This window comes from Phyllostomus hastatus, unplaced genomic scaffold (assembly GCF_019186645.2).
Source record: "Phyllostomus hastatus isolate PE091 unplaced genomic scaffold, TTU_PhHast_1.1 phas_contig_148, whole genome shotgun sequence".
Taxonomy (NCBI): Eukaryota; Metazoa; Chordata; class Mammalia; order Chiroptera; family Phyllostomidae; genus Phyllostomus; species Phyllostomus hastatus.
The window spans coordinates 11,465,145-11,487,226 of record NW_025333607.1 but is presented as its reverse complement, the minus strand read 5'-3'; the positions used below and the strand labels follow the sequence as shown (position 1 = coordinate 11,487,226).

Here is a 22,082-nt window from a genome sequence, read left to right as displayed (position 1 = left end):
TACTTGGGCTGGTTCAAGTCCCAGCTCCGCCAGGCATCATGTGGGCCACCCTGGGCGCACTGCTTTTCCCTAAGCCTCAGTTTTCTGAGTTGTAAAGTTTGAACAATACTGTAAATTACAAGATGTTCTTTGTACATTGCTATATAAGATCAATAATAATAAAAACAAAACCTAAAAGGGAATTTTTGTTTACAGATAGCAGCCATAAGTCCAGCTGACATCTGCTATGAGGAAACTTTATCGACATTAAGATATGCTGAAAGGTACATTTATGAATATTCATTATCCATATGATTCTACATTCTAAGCCAGGCAAAGTCTTCTGGTAACCTGCGGGAGGGGGGATGGCATTTTGGGAAGGGGTCCAGGCGAAGGCAGAAGGAAATGATTCGAGTGAGAGGAAAGGAAACGAGAGGAAATAGAGTTGGGGTCTCAGGGCGCCCCCCTCCCCCCGGGGCCTGTCATTCTGTCACTCTGGGTCTGAGTGGGGGAGGAACTCTGGGCTCACATCCAGGGGAGGAAGCGTGGATGCCAATCCCGCAGCGGTTAGCTCTCAGTCTCCCTGTCGTTGCCCGCCACATAGCGTGGAGTCCGGAGTCACCGGGGGTGAAAGGCTCCCCCTGGACCCTTTGAGGTCTGAGCATGCGCAGTACACTGGGGCCCGGGCCTGAGAGCATGTTCCCGTTTGCACCCGAAAGGGCTAAAAAGGTCCGGAACAAAGCTGTGGTCAACACCGCGGCCCTGACGCCGGAGTCGAGGGCGGGGAACAGCAAACTGCTGCCCGGAGGTGGCAACTCCAGCATGGCAGGTAAACTGGGTCAGGGGTCAATGCTGAGTCCCAGCCAGCAGCCAGCGGGCGCCCTGGGGGTCTTGTCCAGGGCATTTTGGCCTTCACTTTGGAAAAAAAAAACCCACCTTTTCATTTTGAGATAAATGTAGATTCACACGCAGTTGTAAGCAATTGTGTTCCTGCCCTTTAAAGTGGTCACTTCAGCCTATTTCATTGCCATTTTTTAAAACCTATGGTTACTCTTTTTTTTTAGATTTTATTTATTTTTAGAGAGGGGAAGGGAGAAAGAGAAGCATCAATATGTGGTTGACTTTCCCATACCCCCACGGGGGACCTGGCCCACAACCCAGGCATGTGCCCTGGCTGGGAATCGCACCCTCGACCCCTTGGTTCGCAGCGCATGCTCAGTCCACTGAGCTACACCAGCCAAGGCTCATTCCCATTTTTGAGTCCATCGTTTCTACTAGGACGGCTTTGCCCTCAGCACAGGTGGACCGAGGTCATGTGATGATTGTTCTGTCCACGGCCTCATGTTACTGATGTGCCAGGTGATGTTTGAAGCTCAATAAGAATTAGCAGCAGGGCCCTCCCCCGGCTGCGCATTAGAGCCACCTGGTGACTGGTCCACAGTCGGTCTTCAGGTGCCCCAGGTGACCCCACTGTGCAATCAGCGCGAACCTCCACTGCAAGTTAAGGCCGCGGCTTTCTCAGTTTGGAAGCACCGAGGTACATGTAACCTTATGCCCAATAATGACTTAGAAAAGGCAAAATACAACGCAAAGTAAAGGCGGTAGGAGCGTTCAGCATTACACCAGTGTTTCCATGAGTCCAACACCTCCCGTGTCCAGTGCTCAGGCCCACAGCCACCACCCTGCCCTTGGGACCGAGCCCGCTGCTCCAGCGGGGCTCCCTCACTCCGCGGGGACTCTCTGGTAGCGGCAGCGCCATGGACCAACCGACCCAACGCGGTCCTGCACAAGCGGGAGCGCCCCTGTCTCCACACCCCACGCGGCTTCCACATCCAGCTCTCGGGGTCGGGTCGCCACCCCTGCCGCCCGCCCTGGCTCACACCCGCGGGCCCCCGACTCACTAAGACTTCGGCCCCAACGAAGCTCCTACTAAATTCGAGTCAGTGCCCAGCCCGGCCCAGGCACGGCTGCGCTTGGTCACAGACCTCTGTACCCTCGAAACCTCCATGTGCTTGACCTAAGCACAGCGTCTACTTCGTTGTTCATAAGCACCGACACAGACCGATCGAAAAACGTAGGATCAATGCCCGAATCCCGGGCCCCGGAGAGATTCCCGTGACCACAGGGCCGACAGGGATGAAAGCAGAACACGGAGCTTCACGCCTCCTCCTACCAGGACCTCCCAGCTCTAGCTTCCTCTGCACGAGAAGGTGATGGCACCTTGCAGAACTTACCCAGCGGTGCCTTCCTCCCGCGTCCGTGCAGCTCGGCCGCGACTCCCGCCAAGAATCTCGCGTTCCGCCCGAGAACGAGACTTGCTGCAGCCTCGCCTTCCCCAACCAGCTGCTAAGCCCCTCCCTCCCCGCAGCGCAGCCAGCGTCTCCGCCGGCGGAACCTGGGTCCCGGCCCGGCTCGCCGCAGCTGCCCTGGGCGCACCAGCTGGCGCAGGCGCGGGAGGAATGGCGGCAGCACCACGTGGCCCTCGCCCAGGTGAGCTTCGCCGCCTGCACCTGCGGAGGCCGCGGCCAGATGCGCACCCCGTGGCTGTCTGCGCGGCTGTAGGGGGATTTGCAGCGAATGGGCGACCTGTGCAATGTGACATGGGACTAACAGATATTCTCGGGGGGAGTTAGGGGAGGGGCGGCCCGGCATGAAAGGGAAGGAAGCGGAGAAGCCCTGCTGCGGACAGACTAGTGAGGCTGGGGATAGAGTTCAAGGTTGTTGGCAGAGTTTGGGGAGAATCTGAGGAAACGGAGTTGTCTTCTGGGACTGTATGGTGTGCCCCTGAACCACGCTGCCTCTCCTGGCACTCGCAGAGCATAAGTGGGCTGCGATGTGAATTCCATACCTAGGTCAGGGCCAGGACCTCTTGGCCTCATGCCAACACCCCACCTTCACCATGACCTCACTCCCCAAAGACACAGGCTCTGAACAAATCCCGAAGTCATGGGCCGCACTGGGAACACTTCGGGAGCGGTGGGAGGGGGCAGGTCTGGCTCCTGAAAAGCTCCCAAAGCCCAGATCAGATGTGAGCCTCTGGTGGTGGCAGCGGAGGGGGGAAGGGATCCGTATGGCATCAGGAGGCCAGGTGAGGTTAGGGTCCAGGGATTCTAGGGGGTGGGCATAACATGGGGTCTCACAGCAGCCAGGTGCGCTATTAAAATGTGAGTCCAAGTGAGTCCACACGTAAGGGGTAGCTGGGTTTTCGACTCCTAGCTGCAGGGCTCAGGAGTCGCCAGAGGCAAGAACACAGGATTCTGTGTTCTGTGTGGATGTGAAATGGGAAGGATTTTTACCGTCTTTACTCTTTATCAGAACTCCAAGATGTAGCAGCCGTCCTTGTGCCCGGATATTTTATCCCAGTTCTGTCTGTCCGTCCTCCCCACACACAGCACCAGGCATTCGATGCTGTGCTAAAGGATGACGTTCGCCGGGGTCTCCGGGAGGGGGCAGGGCCACTGCCACACGGCCAGCAACGTCTGCTTGTCTGAGCTGGCCAGCAGGACTAGGCGGAAGAGGTGTGGGTGGCAGGTTAAGCGCTGACCCGGGGAAGGAGTACCCAAGGTGGGTACCAGAGGGAGGACACCTGGGGACACCTGGAGCCTGAAAGAAATGGTGGTCAAGTCAAAGTGGAGGGGACAGCGCGAGGGCAGCTGGGAAGGGGACGCGAGTCAGGAACGGGCTGTGCTTTGGAACAGCCCTGTCCAGAGGGCTCAGGCCCCTGCCCGCCACCTGCTGAGGGTCTCACCCCTGTGATCCGGGAAGCCCACAGCCCCACTCGGCTTCCCTCCCCTCCTCCTGCTTCGCCAGTGGGCTTGACGGGATGCACAGACAGATGGCTTCGGTGAGGAGTAGGCGGGAAGGATACGTTGCTCTCTGGAGCGTGCTGGCCCCGCCCGGTGACGGGAACCCTCTGCACTTCTCCTCCAGGAGCGGCAGATGCTGAAGACACTCCCGCACCTCCTCAACGTCAACGAGGACCCGCAGCTCACCGGGGTCCTCAAGTACTTCATTCAGGCCGGTACTCACCCGGACCCCCTGTCCCGCTCCCGTGCCCTGGTCCCAGGAGCATGCGTCTTTCCTTTTTCATTTTGGTAAAACACACGTAACATCAGACTCATCGCGTTCACCATTTTTAGGGATGTGGTTCAGCATTGAGCACACTCACACGGTTGTGCAGCCGTCACCCCCAGCCCTCTCCAGAACTTCCTCATCTCCCCGAACCAAAACTCGGTGCCCACTGAACACTAACTCCTGTTTCTCCGCCCCAGCCCCGGCGGCCACCACCCTTCTCTCTGTCTCTGGGAATCTGACTGCTCTGGTGCCTCCTGCAGGTGGAGCATTACAGTGCTTGTCCTTTTGTGTCTGGCTTACTTCACTTAGCAGAACATCCTCCACGTCCAATGAGGTTATATAGCAGGTGCCAGAATTTCCTTCCTTTTTAAGGCTGAATAATATTTCATCGTATGTATGTACCACATTTTATCCGTTCAGCCATTGGAAATGGCAACAGAATTATAATAACATCTAGCTTTCCCTGCCCTGTGAGCACTCAAGACAGCAGGGGACTCAGGAGAGACGGGAGGGGGGGGGGAGGGGCCAGCCCCCAGGTGGTCCGGGCAGTGCTTTCAGCACTTGGGCAGAGACAGCGCCTCGCAGACCAGGGCCTGCCCTGCGGCCCTGCTTCCGTGTGTCTCCTAAGGCCCGGGCTCAACAGCTTCTTCCTCCAGAATTCCTGGGAAGAAGGTGGAACTTCTAAAAAGTTAGGAATCCCCCCCACACACACACAAAAGGCAGAGAGTACAATAATCCCAAAGGTAAGGCGATGTCCAAGGACCATTCCGATCAAAAATCCCAGTGGGGAAATCCCTTCTCGTGATCCTATTGGAGAGGAAATGGCACTGCCCGTCCATACATCAGACATGGTACCTGGAGGTCACGTCCTGAACCAAATCTGAACGTAAGTTGTACTAACTCTTCGCAGGTTCGTGTGACGCTGGTCGAGCGGCTTCAAATGCCATTACTCTTCAAGGTCTGGGGTGAGTTTCCACAAACCACCTCCGTCCAGCCTTAGCGAGTTGTGACCACTCAGACCCGAGGCATTCTTGAAATCCACCTGGTGTCCCGCGGGCCGGGCCGCAAAGCCTGCCGGACCACGGAGGACGAGCACGCCCCAGCCCTGCCTCGCCCACCCCGTCCAGTGTTTGCAGAAGCAAGCATCAGGGAGGCTTTCTCGCTCCCTCACTGAAATCCCTCCTGCTGCATCTTGTTTCCTGGACTCTGATCTTGGGACAAAAGGGAAAGTCAGTTGCTAGACTCTGTGTCTTCACAGCAAGACAATAGTAGATCCAGCCAGGAAATGAAGAGAGTTAAAAGGACAGGTTTACTGCCAAAAGCAAAAGCACCCTCGGATCCCTGCGCTTGCAGCCCGGACCTGTGACTTGCAGGTGACCTCTCCCCAAGGTCGCCCTCAGGGTCCTCTATGGAGCTCTGTGGCTGGTTTCTTAAGCTCAGAGCTGCCTCTCACCTCTGTGTCCTCTCTTCTGGGGGAGCCTCTGCTCTGGAGCCCCCTCTCCTCCTTCTGGGACCACTGTGTCCTGGGCTGCCCCCACATTTCTAGCCAATAGGCTTGATCGGCTCTTCCAGAGAGAGGCCTTACTGACCAACACCCCCTACATACCTAAGCCCCAGGCCCCCACTGTCAGCCACCTGCCCCAGCACCTCTTCTGAAACACCTGTTTGCATTTCCCTTCCACCCAGGCCCTCCAGCCTGGGAGATCCTGAGGACCGCAGCCATGACCCCTGTGCCTGGCCCCCAGCGCCTTGCACCCGTCAGCACGCAGCTAGAACCAGCCCCACTGATACCAGAACAGCTTGGCAGCGTCCCAGCTCCGTGTGCAGGGTCCCTCTGTACCTAGTCCTCCATCCCCACCCACGGGAGCCCCACAGATGCCCCCGGCCACCTCCAGCAGCTGGGGGCTCTTTCTTACGTGTGCAAAGGAGAAGAAACCCCCTAAACTGTTAACTAAAACCATCATTCTTTTCGTCAGCTAGACAAACTTGTCTTTCTAGAATTTCGGATAAACACGCTTCCTTCACAAATCTGGACGGTAAAGTGACAGTCACTCCGCACAGCAAATGCAAGGTCGTCGTTAACGGGGTGCCCATCACGGCCAAGACGAAGCTGCAGCATTTGGTAAGCTTCCCTGCCTGGCTGCAGGACTCCCTGAGTCGAACCAGAGAGAGAGCATGAGGGTGGGGGCTGGGCAGGGCGAGGGGCTGCCGCCTCAGCACGGTGCTGCCGTGGTCCCAGCTCTGCCGTTGGGAGACCTGATGTTCACTCGCTGCGTGTTCCTGGGGAGCCCTTCGCTCCGCTGGGTCTCACCCATGAGACAGAAGGGGGGTGAACTAGATTAAATGATCAGCAAGACCCCACCCAACTCCAACAGTACCTAACATTTTAGATTTTTTTTTTTAAGATTTTATTTATTTATTTTTAGAGAGGGAAGGGAGAGAGGAAGAGAGAGAGAGAGAGAAACATCAGTGTGCGGTTGCTGGGAGCTGTGGCCTGCAACCAGGCATGTGCCCTGACTGGGAATCGAACCTGCGACACTTTGGTTCACAGCCTGCGCTCAATCCACTGAGCTACGCCAGCCAGGGCTCATTTTAGATTTTTTTAAAGCCTGTCCTTGAGAGAGGCTGCACGGCAACTTGCAAACATCGGCTCTTTCCGCCTCCTCCACACCCCCGGCCACCTGGCCGAGTCCCCGGCCCCACAGGGCTCCTCCAGCTTCCCCACGGCCCAGCCCCTTTCCCACCCCTTCTCCACCTGCAGCCAAAGGCCTTCCTTCTGGAAATCCTCGGTCTCGGCCCTTTTATGACACCTGGGTGAGCTGCCCCCTTCTCCCCGCCTCCCGTGGCCTCACCGCCCTCCCCCGTCACGTTTGGCTGCTCAACCCCCCCGGGCCCTGTTCTGCGGCAGTCTTCCCAAGCTTCCACCCCAGAAGTCCCACCTTAAAGGGCACACCTCGGAAGAGTTCTCTAGGCCTCAGTGTGAATCAGGCCCCCTTGCACGCTCTGCAGAAGCAGCGTCCTTCTCCTTCAAGCCTCCCGCATAGACCATTGTGTCATTGGTCTCCAAGGTCCCGGAGGGGAGAGGCTGGGTCTGTTGGGTGCCTGTGTCCGGCGGAGAGGGAGTGCTCCCTGTGGAATAAAGGAAGAAATAACTGGAAGCAGGAGCCACCCCTTCTTTCCTCATTGATGAGGCTCTTCCCACAGCTGGGGGCCCTCCCGGAGCTGGCCGACCTCACCCCTCTGGCCTCCGGAGCGGGGGCCGCGCGAGGTCAGCATCCTCCCCTTGAGCCGTCCCTCTCCCCCCCAGGACCGCGTTATTTTCGGGTCCAACAGCGCCTACCTCTACGTGGGGCCCCCCTCAGAGCGAGGCGGCGAGGACGTGAGCCGGTTCGATTACGACTTCTTCCAGCTGGAGAGAGCAGCCGCGGAGGGAGTGAGTGTGCACCGGCTGGGTGAGCGGCCCTGGGCCCCGACGCCGGCATTTTCCTGGCCGGAAAGTAGCGGCTTTCCCTGCCTTGTCCCCTGCTTTTCTTCACGTAATCTTTTGTGCCAGAGTACAGTGTTTCGGAAGTTAGATATGATTTCCATACAAACGTAGAGTGAGCACGTGTCAAGACTTAATCCATTCAATTGTTTCTCTCACGATGGAGGGGTTGGGGGCGCCGGGTAAAGGTGGTTCAGAGGAGTAGAGAGGAGGAGGGCGAACAGCCCTGGAGGGAGAACGCTGAGATGGGACCGCTGAAGGGGACAAAGCCGATCAGCTGTCTTCGGGGCAGTAACGTTCCCCTGGACAAAGGTCGTTTTCGCTCGCCAGTCTCCTGTAGAGTGACACCCAAGTAGCGCTCAGAGTCCAGGCCCTGGTCAACGGTGAGCACCAGCCCCGCGGTGCTACGCTCCCTGGGGCAGCTGGAGGCTCCGGACACCCGGCCCTGCTGTGCCGTTTAAGGCACGGTCATTCTTTTGCCTGACTTGCCTGTTTTGGATGATTTTTCTTGGCATCTCTCTCTGGGTGTGAAACCTTTCTTCTGTGGTTGTCATGTGACTCGCTCACGGCACCATTCCTGCTGCATCTGGGCCAGGAAGGCCTCACGCGCCTCGCGGGGCCTCCAGGCCTGCAGAGGCTGTGGCCCGGGCCGGAGAGACGGCGACGGACCACATCCAGGCCCCGGCCTATGAGAAATTACACCCCTCGGTTTTCGAGTCAGATGTGCCCCCTTCTCCTCCCCTCCCCCAACCCCACCAATTAGCTGGGATTCCACACACACACACACACACACACACACGAGCGTTCAGGAGCTCTGCCCGCTCTGCCCACGGCTCTGCTGGAGGCTCCGGCGGAGCCCGCCCGTCCACACCCCTCCTTCCCGGGCTGCGCCAGCAGGGTGCTCCCTTCCGCACAGCAGCCAGGACCAAACTTGAACTTGCCCGTGGGTGGAGTGCGGCGGGACGCACCCACCCTGGTGCGAACCAGTGCCCCTCTTTCCCCTATGGAGTTTTTCCTCCCCTGAGAATTTTAACGAAATGAACTGATTTGAAATGGGTCTTCTCGCTTGTTTTCTACGGAAGCTCCCGACCAAAGACAACAACGTCAGACGGAGCGGTACCAAGCCTGGGTGCTCTGCCTGTTCGTTTGTGTCCTCGCAGGCCACGCTGCCAACCTGCCTCCCACCCGGGGTGAGGAGGCTGAACGGGCCCCAGACCCTGGGCCAGAGGCGCCCAGCACCTAGCGAGGTCCTCAACCAGTCAGCCGGTGGGCGGTGCTGGGGAGTCAGACCTCAGGGTCAAGGGCGCGAGGCAGGAAGCCTCGGGCAGGGAGACCCTAAGGAGCTGAGAGCTGCTGACAAAGGCAGCGCCAGGCTGGGTCTGGCAGAGGATTGCTTCTCCCACGATCTCCACGCTCGCCCCTCCACGCCTCCCCACGTGGAATAGAAGTAGGAACAGGCCGCTTCAGGGTAAATCCGCAGACCACCCTTCTAGCCAACCTCCTGCACCCCGCCTCCCCAGACCCTCTGGGGCCACCCTGGGTCACGGGCCCTGCAGCCAAGAATAGTGGGGCAGGGAGAGGGCCGCCTGTCGCCATGCCGCCCCCAGGCGTGGGTGGGGGATGAGCGACTGCCTGGGTGAGAGCCAGGCGGTGTCTGTTCCCACACTGGAGTTGTTTTTTTGTAATCACATGCTTGTAATTAAAAAATGCAGATATTTGATGAACGATGAAATGAATGGATGAATAGGCCAGCGAGCCTCTCAGTTGCCTCATGGCCAAAAAGTATCCCAGAACAAGAGACGGGCTCTGACATCCGCTCCGCTTGGTCCCCAGGCGCCGGGAGCGGGGGCGACGGGCATGCGGACCCCAGCGTGCTGGCTGCGTTCCAGGACTACGTCGGACTGATGCCGCTGGTCTCAGAAGTGAATCAGATGAGCGAGGAGCTGAAGAAGGTCAGAGCCAGGAGAGGGAGTGGTGTCAGCTCAGGGGAGGACCTCGGAGCACAGGTTCAACCCCCGTCACTCCCGATTCCCCGAACCGGCCTCATGGGACAGACGAGGACTCGGAGGCCTGGGGAGGCGAGGGACTGTGGCCAGGACCCCACAGTGAGCGAGGGGCAGGCTCTAGGCCAACACCCAGGCCTCCCCTGTCCCAGCCCCGAGCGTCCTGTGTTCCACGGCTGATGGAGCACGGCCACTGCGGCCAGCGGGACACCAGACTCACACGGGCTCGCCATGACCACCCCACCCCAGGCTGTCCTCAGCGGAGCCTCCGCCCTGGCGTCCCGATGGCCCCTATGCCGCAGAGAAGACCTGGGCTGGGGTGGCTCCCCCGTGACACGGGACCCCAGCCAGCCCGCAGGAAACCCATCAGGGATGGAGCCACTCTGGGAAGGCCTGCAGCGTCAGCCCCAGGATACTGCTGAGGCATTCTAGCGCTTTGTTGTAGATCTTGGTGGGAATTCCAAGACGCAAGAGTTAGACCGTCTTCTTTCGGAAAGCCTGAGTGTGGAGAGAATGCAGAGCAGACGGCAGAGGTGCTGCGGCCTGGTCAGTGCAGGGTGGTTCAGTTAAGAAGCGCTTCTCTTACCAGGGACTTAGAATGGAGTTGAAAGTGAAGAACTTGGCATCGTCGGACTCCAGGGGCTACGACCTACAGAAAGAGGTCATGGTGAAGGTGACCAACCAGAGGACTCACCAGGTGAGGCTGCCGTCGGGGGGTGGGCGTGGGCCTCCCCAAGGGCTTTCTGGGGACCGCGTCAGCTTTCCCAGCGGTGGCCTATGGAGACCCGGCGAAGGGGCGGGGTTCTGGGGGACAGGTTCCTGGGAGAGGAGAACCCTCTCCGCCTCTCCCCTCCTGGGCCCCGCCCCCACACAGCACCCAGTCCCGGTAGCTCCCCTCACCACCAGCGTGGAGCACTGGGCTTATTTTTAACATGACTCAAGGCTTTAGTACCAGGAGTGAGCCTGAAGGTTCCTCCGACCGGTGACAGTGTCCACGTTCATGTGCCTGTGCACACGTGTGTCACGTGGGAGAGACCCGCCATCCGAAGCGGTGGGAGATCCGCACTTGCAGCGAGCACCCGGAAAAGGCCGTGTCACGCCCGTGCCAGCTGGCCCAGCCCCACGCCGTCTCGGGGACTCCAGACCCGCCCTCCTCTCTCTCGGCCTGGCGGAAAAGAGGGGGCCTGTCTCCCCGTGGCCCTTCTGTGCGTGATGATTTTGGAGCACGCACTAGCTGCGTGCTCACTCCGTAGCCCACCTTCAGAGGAGGTGCCCCGAGTTCCCAGGTGACCTTGGGGCGGGCTGCTCCCTCCCAGAGCCACATGACCCTCCTCCGCAGCTAGGCTTGCGGCCAGCGTGCCCCTGGAGGGCTGGCTGTGGCCAGGGACTTCTCCGTCATTGGATGGTTTGCTTCCCTGGGTTTGGCTTTTCTGCTTATTGCCCTAAAGTTGCCAAGTTGGAGCGAGATCCCCTTTTAAAACCTTTTTGAAGCTGTGAGATGTGGCTATATCTACAGGGACTATAAATGTGCATGCCCGTGTTATATAGCGAATACACGGGTACTCACCGTCCCGTTCGGGGGGGTCTGCGCTTGCGTCGGCCAGGAGCTGGGGCCCCCTGGCTGTGGGCACCCCCAGAGCATCCTGAGGAAGGGCCACCACCGAGCCCAAACTTCTGAGACTGTCCCTCTCTCCTCCCTCCCGCTGGTCAGCACCGAGGGCGCCTCCCAGGACGGAGGAAGGGGCGGACGTGTTTTAGTCCGTTCCGGCTTCCCAGGCAAACCGCCAGCGACTGAGCGGCCCAAACGACAAACACTTCTCCCAGGTCTGGAGGCCGAGAAGTCCAAGAAGAAAGACTTTGGAGGCTGACCCGGTGTCTGCTGAGAACCCTCTTCTTGGCTCACCAATGGTTGTCCTCTCGCCGTGTCCTCATGGGGTGGAAGGGCCCGGAGAGCTCCCTGGGGTCTCTTGCACCAGGGCACTAATCCCGTCCGTGAGGGCCCCGCCTCCGTGACCTAATCACCCCCCAAAGGCCCAGCTCCCGACACTTCATCGTCAAGGTTGTCCGTTTTGGCCTTTTAAAAGTACCCGTGACCTTCCCTCAGATGAAGCCCCCCCTTCCGCAGGAGTCCTCTGAAAGGTGGGTAGTTGCTTCTGGTAGTTTCTAGGGACATTGTGTGTGTGTGTGTGTGTGTGTGTGTGTGTGTAGAAGGCAAGCCAGGTGCAGCGCCCCAGGTGCACCCAGGGGTGCTGCTGGCAGAGGGTCCTGTGCACGGTCACCCTCAGATCACGGGGCCAGGGTGCCTGCCAGTACAGCTCCCAGGAGGAGAGAGCCTTGTCCCCAGGCAGTTTGGTGTGACTGTTGGTCTCACATGACGCAAGCTCAGGAGCGAGCCAGGGCCACGTGAGGGCTGTGGAGGGTGCTCCAGCCTGGGAGTGGGCGCAGCCAGCGTGAAGTCCCTTCTCCGCAGTCCCTGGCCAGCGGCTGCTGGCTCCCACCTCCAGCCGAGGAGTCTGTGTGCCCGGCCTCGGGCACCAGTGTCCCCGCCCGCCCTGCAGAGCCTGGCACGCCTGCCAGGGACAACATCGGTGTCACCTGTCACAGGGCTGAGGTCTGATGCCACAAGTCAGGAGGCAGCGAACTAATCTCAGTACCTGGACCCGTCATCTCAGGGTTCTGGCCTTTAAGAGCCCGCTGCCCCCAGAGCCCCGGCCGTGCTCTGTGCCCGGCCAGGGTCTCGTCCGGCCGCGATGTGGCCTCTGGGGGAGCAGCGCTGTGTTCTGCATTCTGCACTCGCCCGAGGCAGACAGGAGGATGAAGTCCGAGGGGGTCCCTTTCAGAAAGACACACAGCGCTTGAAAGGGTAACTTCTCTGCCACTTTTTTGTTGTTTTTCAAGTCGCTCGGAGAAGGAACTGCAAGTTTTACCTGGTAGCCACTTCTGATGCAACATTTATGGTCAAGAAACATCCTGAAAATCCAACTGTAATCCCTTACCCGGGGGCTTACGCCTTTGTCCCCGCTCAGGAGCCATTGTGGACGCAGAAGCCCCGCCCCTCGCCCGGGGCGGGGACAGGCAGTGCAGGCCTTCGTCCTGGAGCCTCTGCTCACGGGGTGCGGGCACACACAGTTCTGCAGGCTCGGGCTCCAGCCCGGGCCTCACTGGGTTAACAGGGAGGCGTTGGCTGGGCTGGGCTCCTCTCTGGAGGCCTGAGGGAGAATCTGCCTCTTCGTGTTTCAAGCTTCTAGAAGCCAACAGCACGCCTTGGCTCGGGGCCTCTCCCTCCAGCTCTCTGCCCCTGCGTCTGCCACATGGCCCTTCCTCTGACCCTCTCCTCTGCCTCCCCCTTCCACACGTAAGGCCCACAGGATCACCCTGGGCCTACCTGGACAACGCAGGCTAACTTCCCTATTGGAAGGTCAGTGAATAAGTGAGCTTAAGTCCCCTTGGCCATGGAAGCTGATACGGACTTGTGTGAGGGCCATTACTCTGTGTCCCGCAAGCACCGAACCTTCACTTCTCCCGGGAGAGTTCTCGCTCCGTTGTCTCCTCCAGGTCATTCCCGGGGCTCCAGGATGCCAGCAGTGCTGGTGTAATAATAGGTCAGGAGTGTGCGTGGTGCTCCTGAAGGACCTCCCCAAAGCTGAGTTCGGGCGAGTGCTCTGTGGTCTTGGGTGCCCCGAACCCAGCCCACCGGGGAGAGCGTGCTGGGAAGCATGACGGAATCACAGAAGCGAATGGATAGAGCGGCAGGTGACATCAAGTACTGGTGGCCTACCTCTGTGTTTCCAGGTGTGGGTCTGGTCAAAAGCTAAGTTTATCAACAGGAAGTTCCTAATGGAGGAACTCTACCAGCGCTTCCTAGATGGGGAAGACAGCCGCGTGGCACAGGAAGACGACCCCTTCTGGGACCCAGTGGAGGCTGTCCACCTGGGCTCAGCGCACGTCTGGCTCCAGCCGCTGGCCTACTGCATGGAGCTGGAGGAGCAGGCGGCACTCCTGAACTGCGACGGGCTGGAGGAGGCCGTGCTGCACGTCCGCGTGAGGCCCTGCTCCCCGGCAGGACGGTGGGTGTCTCCTTCTCCCCCTCGCCTAGTCCTGGGCCTGCCTCTCGGAGAAAGCTCAAGCCAGCCTGAGGGCTCCTGGAGGGGGTGGTCACCTTGGTACCCCAAAGAGGTCAGCCAGGAGACGAATGAATGAGCTCATTCATTTATGACTTGACCTCATCCGATCTGCTGTTTGCCATGGCAACCAAACCAGCCGCCCTGGCACATTTCAAGTCCATGCCTCACAGCATTCATGCGGCTCAGCACTGTCCTGGGGGACCTTGGGGACGAGGAAGGCCCCCTGCAAAGAGGCAGGAGGAGGAGGAGGAACTTCGGATGGGAACCAAAGGCCTGGGCTGGCTCCCCGTCACGCCCCCCGAGTTCAGGAGCCAAGTGGGGTGCCTGCGAGGCATGGCACCCACCACATATGCAGGAGGCTCCTTCCCGTGCCAGAGGCTCCCCACACACAGGCCTGCTGGCGAGAGCCAGAGGCAGAAAGCTCACCCCTTTCCGTCCTTGGCACAGGCTCGGGTCATTTCTTTGTTCCTTTTCTCAAGGCAGGGACTGAGCCGTCTTTGTTCCCTCGTCTGGCCTCATTCTGGGCTGTAATCGACCCTTTCTGTGGCCACAGGCTTTGCTTGAACTCTGTACTCCGTGATCTTTGCCCTCCTCTCAGGGTGTCTCATCTGTTTTCTCTCTTTAGGCCACAGGCACTTTAGGCAGTTTTTATTGAAGGTTCGTAGTGTCCGGCAGGGGGCTCTGGTCCGGGTCCAGGGTCCTCATCCACCCAATGCGATCTGTCTGTCTTTGTGAAGAGACAACAGGCGCAGGGAGGGAGCAAGAGACTCACGGGGCCCTGGGACTCAGAGACCCAGCTGGTGGTCGGCTCGTTGTCTGTACTGGGACCCCGAGCACCTTTCCGGTCCCTCGACTACCCCAGGCCTCGACGCTGTCGCACAGCAAGGAGGTGGCCTTCTGGGTTATAGTGTCAGATGCTGTGAGCTTGATGGGCGAGGGACATGCCCCCCATGGGGAAGCTGTCCAGACTGGCTTCTAGCCTGTAGGCCTGGGGTTGACGCTGAGGCATCAGCGAGAACACGGCAGCTTGAGAGTCTGCGTCTGGGCGGACCGCTGGCCTTGCCTGGGCGGCAGCCCCTCTGTCCCACTGGGAACCTTCCTCGATCTTCGCCCATGTCTGGGTGCGTATTGCATAAGCTTTTCCATATCCCCGCCTCCTCCTTGAGAAGATCCCTGTCTTACCTTGAAGTGCCATCACCGAGGGGGCCCTTGCTAAGTGTCTCTTGAGTGAAGGAATTCTGCAGCTGGTACATTCACCTATCCTTGCTTCAGTGAACTTGGCCGTCTCTTCAGGGGCCTATGTAATTCCCTTCGACATCACGGCCCTACCTTGCTTGGGTCCAGGCTAAGCTGTGATCAGTGTTCACCTCTTCTGCTCCCAGAGCGTGTGGCGAGGAGGACGTGGTCATTGACCCCGTGGAGCTGCTGGGCAGGAGGATGGACTTCCAGATCCACATCGTGCGGTGCCTCGGCGCCCAGTGGCTGAAGGAGGACGCGGAGCGGGGCGTTCAGATGGGGTACCAGCCTGCCCCGCGGGCCTGCCGCGCACCGCCCGCCCACGCCGTGGGCCCTGGGGGAGGGGGTCTCTCCTCACCTTCTTAAAAAATGAGTTTATCATGAAATTTTCTTAGGTTTCCCTGCTCGCTCAACCCCAAAATGACCCTTTCCCCCGTCCGTTGAACAGAGAAAAGCCACTCCTCCCTCCAGGGTGCGGGAGTGGGATTGCCATGCGCTGACCCAGCCAAGTGACTGAAGTGGCCGAGTCAGAGATCCCAGTGATCAGAAGGGCTGCCCAGGAAAAGTGTATTGTCTAAGCGGAAGGGTGGTTTTGTTTTTTTTGCTTGGAAACAAAAGGACTGTGTCACAATCTGTCAGCAGCACCAGGTCTGCTTACACTAATTAGTCTGAAGGATATTGTCAAAAGATAAAGCGATAAAGAAAGGGGAATTCTGAAGAAAACCAAACCACCACCTCCCGTGGAAAACGAATTTCAATCCTGGATTACCTGAGCAGGAAGTATTTATCAGAATCCTTGTTCTGTCCTGTTAGACGTGGGTGGTTGTCCGGGTCGCGATGACATTCGTGTGAATGGCCGAGCACTGGAGGTGGCAGCCGTGAGACACACTCGGGCCGTCTTTTACCCCCTGACCAGTGCCGGCTGCACACGCTGGGCCCCTCTGGTCCTCTCCTTCACACACGTGTCCCTTCTGGTCTCGTGTTCTCTTCTCAGGTACAGAATTTATGACCTCCCACACACTTTATATACCAAGCCTATATGGAAGACTGTGAACCCCCAGATCGAAGAGTCTGTCCAGTTCACAGCCCTAAATGCATCTCAGGAGTTTCTGGATTATTTACAGACAAATGCTCTCATTGTCGACTTATGGGGTCTTCAAGGTACCCACTTTACTTCCTCTTCTGCACAGGCATCCTTGAATCAGATACACGTCGGTGCATCCCAGGCTGCGGGGAGGTGGAGCAGGGGGTGGTCGGGGCTGCACCGGGGTGGCCAAGAGCCCTCCTCCCCTGGGTCCCGGGGTTCTAGTCCCCAGGTGTCGACATGGTGTGACATCTCCTCACACCACTCTGGGCTGGACGTTCGAGGCACTCTCCTTGACGGTGTCTCCCCCACACTACAGAGGGCTGTGCTGAGCTGAGCTGCTCCCGGCAGGACCTCATGGTCACAGGTGAAGGCCACATCATGGTGGACACCAAGGACACTGCCGCTGTGATGACTGCAGGCCAGGTGTGTGCGTTTATGTGATGTTAAAATGGATGGCACAGACAGGAGAACCTCAGGTGACAGCTGCTTGGGATCCTCAGCGCTCCTTCCCCCTAACAAATGTGAGCTGGGTTTGCTCCGTGCACCCCGAGGAGCTTACATCCTGCCCGGTGCCCCTACCCACCCACCTAGCTGTCCTGTGGTGGCAAGAACCGCCAGGCTCCAAGGGCGTGCAGATAACCCTCAGCGGGGCTGACCCAGGAGGCTGAGGTGACCTGTCTTTTGTAGACGCCGTCAGACCAGACACCGGAACTGTCTCTGAAGCTGCTCCAGCTGCAGCGGGAGGCGGAGCTGCTGAGGGCCGTCAACAGGGCCCTCCGAGAGGAGAACGCGTCCCTCCGAGGATCCCTGGAGAGAGCGGGTCCCGGTCCACCAGGTGAGAGGCCGCGCGGGACCGGGCTGTCTGGCTTCTGTCTGACTCCTGCACTTCGGCGTCCCTGCGTCTTCCCAGGGACTGAGCGTGTGAGTCGGTTAGTCCGCACTTGTTTCAGAAGAAAGGTGGTCCGGACTGGTGCCTAATGACCGCTGCCATGGGAGGACGCCTCCCGGGCACACACACACACACACACACACACACACACACGATCAAGTTAACGCTGCCTTTCCCTCCCCCTCAGCACGTGAGCCTTCCACCGCCCTGACGGTGGCCGGGGACGCAGCGCTGTGGCCGGAGGGGGACCGAGAGCGCGACTGGCAGGCCAGCTGTGACAGAGCCTTTGCTGCAGCTCTGAAGGCGTTCTACCAGCGCGTGAACGCGGCGACAGGCCAGCTCCTCCGACTGAGGCGACAGGAGCCTCCTGTAAGTGACCAAGCCCCGGCAGCAGCACGGTCCCTCACCTTTAGGTGCTGTCGGCGAAAACGCACATGATAAACTTCAGCGCCCTGCATGATAGAAACGCGAACCAGCCAGGAGTGAAACGAACACTCCTTGATCTGATAAAGGCAATCTTAAACAAACGCTTTGCAAGCCTAAGGCCTAATGGTGAGTCACTGGAGGCTCTGCCTTTCCCGTGGGAAGCAGTCGGGGGGGGGGAGGCCGGCCACCTTCCCCTACGTGGACGGACGTTGTCCCTTAGGTCCTAGCTGGTGCAGCAAGGCAAGAGGGTCCGGGCACAAAGACGGGAGGGGAAAACAGGCAATAGCAACAGCAGCACACATTCGTATGATGCCCAGTGCTTCCAGTCACTGACCCAACTCTCACAACCAGCCCATGAGGCAGGGACTAGTGTTGGCCCTGTCTTACAGTCGACGGGTCTACGGCCCAGAGGGGTGCAGCGACACACCTCCGAGCCCGGCCAGGGCGGCTGCACCGTGTCCACTCTGCCACCACACCAGCTGCTGGTTTTTCTTCCCAAAGACACATTTACATGAGCACAGAATCCAAAGAATTTATAGAGAAATAGAATTCCGAAGTTTCTGGACACGAAAATCAATACTTAAAAAATTAACTGCGTTAGGACAGAACAGCACCAAGCAGAAAACATTTTCACAAAAGATACCACTTATAATTGCATCGAATATAGGAAGTACACTAAAATCCTCTCTGAATTCTGTAAGTTCTGTGACTTCAAACAGCACATACCGGAACCAAGACTTAAGTTCCTACAGCATCTCACTGACATCACAGTGAAGTAACAGAAAAGGAATCGACATTATTTGAGGATCTGCTCTACTTCAGCCTAGGTACTCCTATAACACTATGTACTTCCGTGCAGAAAACTTAAAAACGTGTTCGAGAGATGTTAACGATCCAAATAGACAGAGAAACATGCTATTCTAGACCCGTCGAGTCTCCCGTCTGAGACCTGATGGAGTGCCGGTCACATGCAAGGGAAGCCGACAGCGATTTGGATGGAAGTGCAAAAGCAAAGACAAGCCCAGGCGAGACGGAGACCCAGACACGAGGCAGAAAGACCTGCCCCACCCGACTCCTAGGCTCCCTGTTGTGGACGGCGGCGAGGTGCGGCCCGGTTAGAGACGAGATCGCCGAGGGCGAGGCCCGGGAGGCCCAGGAGCCGAGTCACGCAGGACCGGAGACTTGACGCAGCGTAAGACCGAGGCGGGGCCGCTCGCTGACGAGTGGCAAGGAGGGTTTTTCAGTAAACAGTGCCAGAAGAATTAAGGGAAAATAAAACTGTGATCTTACCACAACTGTTCTCAGAAATCCATTTTGGTGAGAATTAAAGACCTAACTGTGAAAGGGAGAGTCCTCCCTGCTCTTCAGAGGTTAATTCAGGAGACTCTTCATGAACTCACAGTGCAAAAGGGTTTCTTAGCCACAACACGAAAAACACCCAGCTTTAAGGGAAAAGTCTCATCTACGTTAAAATTGTAACGTTTGGCCCAGATACCAAAATGAAGTCAAAAGGGATAGGAACGGTTCTTTGTAACACACTTAACATATAATGAATGGATATCCAAAATAAACAACTACAAACCAGAAAAGAAAAAGATAACCCACCTCAAAAAAAAAAACTCAAAGGATTTGAACAAGAACTTCACAAAAGGGAAAATCAAAAAAGGCCACTAACTGTATGAAAGAGTGCTTAATTGACCTCATGAATAGCTTGGGAAATGCTCATTGAAACTACAATGAGATACTATTATATACCCACCATAATAGCAAAAATTAAAAAGAGAGAATACCAAGTTTGGGGGAAGAAATGAAGCAGCGACAGAAACTCTCACCTGCTGCTTGGAAGGAATGTAAGTTGGTGTGGCCACTCAAAACCCTGCCCGCCATTACCTAAGGCGAGCTGAGGACGCCTCCGCCCTCGCCCTCGAGGTCTGCCCTCGGCTCCTCCCAGAGTGAGCTGGTTTCTGCCGAGGGCAGCCCTAACGCCCAGAAGCAGGGGCTCTCCGAGTGTGGTCCCCCACGGGCGGCCTCAGCAGCATCTGGGCTCTTGCACGTTCCAGAGCCCCACCCCTGACCTCCTGAGTCAGAACCTCCGGGGGTGGGGCCCTGGAACCTGGGCCCTGAAAAGCCCCCAAATGGCCCTGCTTTGAACCTCCTCACCAGGGCAGCCCGTGGATGTGATGCATTAGTTTCTTTCTGACATCTTTAGAATGGTGTGAGTTGTATACCATTTTTGAGAGAACTGAGCTGACGGTCACTCAGATCACTTTCTGTTGTGCGGGTCGGGTGAGGAGGGACCAGCGGGAAAACTCCGCGGAAACCCTCACACAGGTGCGCTGACCGCCCCCAGCACCACCTTCCAAGTGAGGCCCAAGCAGGACGCGCCCTCTAATGGGTGAACCAATGGGAGGCTCTCCACTCCCTGTGGTCCAAAGAACAGGAGGGTGGGCCACAGCAGGTTTACAAGTGTTCACATGGAAAATGACACAATAATGAATAAATAATACGCGAGTAAGCTGTCTTGCATACTCAAAACCATAAGCCTCCTTTCGCCCACCTGTGCACCATTCCAATCTGAAACGCCTGATCATCTCACCAAGTTTCCCTATCGGTGGTAACCAAAGGGCAGTTCAGGCGGCCTTCCTGAAGCCAGACGCGCCCCAGGGGGCTTACTGTCTCCGCTGGCGACTTTCAAATGCAGCTTTCTAGCCCAGAGGAAGGACTTACTTGGCACCCACTCACATACACACAGTATTTCTCCTCTAAAGATGTAAATCGACTACTATCACTTGGCTCCTCCTGTCTATTTTTTTTTTTTTTTAGGAGGACGATCAGATGCTCCGACCGTTTGTCCACCGACAGGCGCAGATGTTGTGGGACTCTGGGGATCTCCTTGAGTCCAGCCTGCGGACGCTGAAAAGGGATGTAGCGCTCATTGTGAAGAAGAGGAGAGAGCGTCCGCTGCAGAGTGAATGACGAGGGTACGCCAGCCGGGAACGACGAGCTTCGTGGCGTGGAGGTGACTTGGGCGGCGGAGCAGCTCACTGAACTCGGCTGTCAGAGCCGAGCCGGGGACTCCACGTATCCAACCCAGTTCCCAGCTTATTCAGGACTTAATCACTAATTAATTCCTCCACTTACTTCTTCCACCATTTTTAAGCAAAACTCTTCGTTTGGATTCGAAACCACGTGACACGAATCCATGCCCAGGGAGCAGGGGAAGTGGGAGCCATCCCAAGGGAAGGGTTCGCATTCTGAGCTCTGGGTCGGACGGCCACACCTGGTGAAACCCGTCACTTGTACCTGTGTGGTTTCAGGCAGGTGGGCCTCTCTGAGCCTCTTCCCTTCTGTTACACGGGGACGGGAACAGTTAATACAGTGACACAGAGTCCCCGGAATAGTAGTTCCTGGGACGCAAAAGCAAATAAGCATTTGTTGTTCATTGTTCATGGTGAGCAGTCTGAAACTTCAAATAAAACCCCCCCTGGTGCATTTCTTGCTCTCAGACACGGAGCCCATGGTGCTCTCCTGCCCCCGTTTCGTGTCACTGCCCGGGAAGTGTTCCGTGTTCCCCTCCCTCACCGTCCTCATCATGGGTGCACCCGGAGCACGCTCGGCTCACTGAGCAGCGTCAGTGTCTGAGCTGGGGGACGGGTTCGGGGCAGGGCTCTGGGGTGGCAGAGACCGAGAGTGTCGGTGAGCCCCGCCAGGGGGATGTCAGTCTCAAAGCAGTCTCGGTCCCGGGAAGAACTGACCCTTCCTGGGGGGCACTCGGCGGTCTGGGGGCAGACCGCGAGGAAGTCTCCCAAGACTGAGGGAGTGCTTGTTCCGTGCCGAGGCACCCATCTAGGTGCTCGCCGTCGAACAGCTCATTTAACTCTTGCCATAACCCTACGTTTGGCACTATGATTGCTTCCATTTTGAGGCTTCAAGGGTTAAATCAAGGAGGTGTGTCCAGGCCACGGTGAGACAGCAGGGGCTGACTCTAGGGACTGCCACTGTAACCACATGGCCTGCCCCCTGAACAGGCAGGACTGTCCCAGGGGTCGGTCAGACTTGATCTGCCTAAGAAGCCTGGAAGGAGAAATTGGAGGTGACAGTCCCCATCCGCGCTCTCTGAGGCAGAAAGTCAGGGAAATCAAGTAGGATGACGCTGAGCCCCTACTGGCCAGAGAAGTTATCGAGGGCCCCAAAAAGGAGGCTCCCTGGGAAGGCGGGGAGGTCTGGGCTGGTGAGTTCTGTTTAATACCAGGGGCTTACGGGAAAGGCTGGGGTGTCGCCTGCGGCTCAGGTCCTGAGCATGCGCACAGGAACCGAAAGGCAACCTAAAATCTTAGCGCCCAGGTGTGGAGTGCCGTGGGGACAGCGTGGGGACAGCGGGGCCAGGGGTGAGCGGAGCACTCCCGAATCCCACACAGCCTCCGCGGGAGGCAGAGGAGCGGCGAGGCCACCGCCTCCTGGACCGAGCCTCATGGTTCCTGAACAATTTGCAGAGAGCGTATTACTTGCCTTTCTGCAAATGAGAGTGGGTGAAGCCTTGGGGGTGGGGGGTTTAAAAATAAAATTAAACCCTGGCCGGGCAGCTAGGCTGGTTAGAGCGTCAGCCAAATACACTAAGGCTGAGGGTTCCATCCTCACTCCGGGCACAGACAAGAATCAACCAGTGAACGCATAAATAAGTAAAACAACAAATGGATGATCTCTCCCAGGATCAGTAAATAAAAATTAAAAAAAAAATAAAAGTATTAGAATGACACACACTGGTATCTCAAGCTGGAAG

At 57.8% G+C, this 22,082-nt stretch overlaps 1 protein-coding gene across 1 annotated transcript in view; it reads left to right on the top strand.

Moving 5' to 3' along the window:
- Window positions 1-20,278, top strand: part of LOC123831983 (kinesin-like protein KIF28P) — a 42,452-nt gene extending 22,174 nt beyond the window's left edge. The window contains exons 8-23 of the mRNA XM_045859373.1: window positions 196-263; window positions 699-808; window positions 2,348-2,469; window positions 3,910-4,000; window positions 4,964-5,018; window positions 6,052-6,175; window positions 7,361-7,505; window positions 9,371-9,489; window positions 10,130-10,237; window positions 13,333-13,607; window positions 15,047-15,181; window positions 15,895-16,061; window positions 16,304-16,410; window positions 16,675-16,822; window positions 17,064-17,245; window positions 20,126-20,278. Coding sequence (XP_045715329.1) covers window positions 196-263; window positions 699-808; window positions 2,348-2,469; window positions 3,910-4,000; window positions 4,964-5,018; window positions 6,052-6,175; window positions 7,361-7,505; window positions 9,371-9,489; window positions 10,130-10,237; window positions 13,333-13,607; window positions 15,047-15,181; window positions 15,895-16,061; window positions 16,304-16,410; window positions 16,675-16,822; window positions 17,064-17,245; window positions 20,126-20,278 — 2,109 coding nt within the window. The remainder of the gene's footprint in view (window positions 1-195; window positions 264-698; window positions 809-2,347; window positions 2,470-3,909; window positions 4,001-4,963; window positions 5,019-6,051; window positions 6,176-7,360; window positions 7,506-9,370; window positions 9,490-10,129; window positions 10,238-13,332; window positions 13,608-15,046; window positions 15,182-15,894; window positions 16,062-16,303; window positions 16,411-16,674; window positions 16,823-17,063; window positions 17,246-20,125) is intronic.
- The last annotated feature ends 1,804 nt before the right edge of the window (window positions 20,279-22,082 follow it).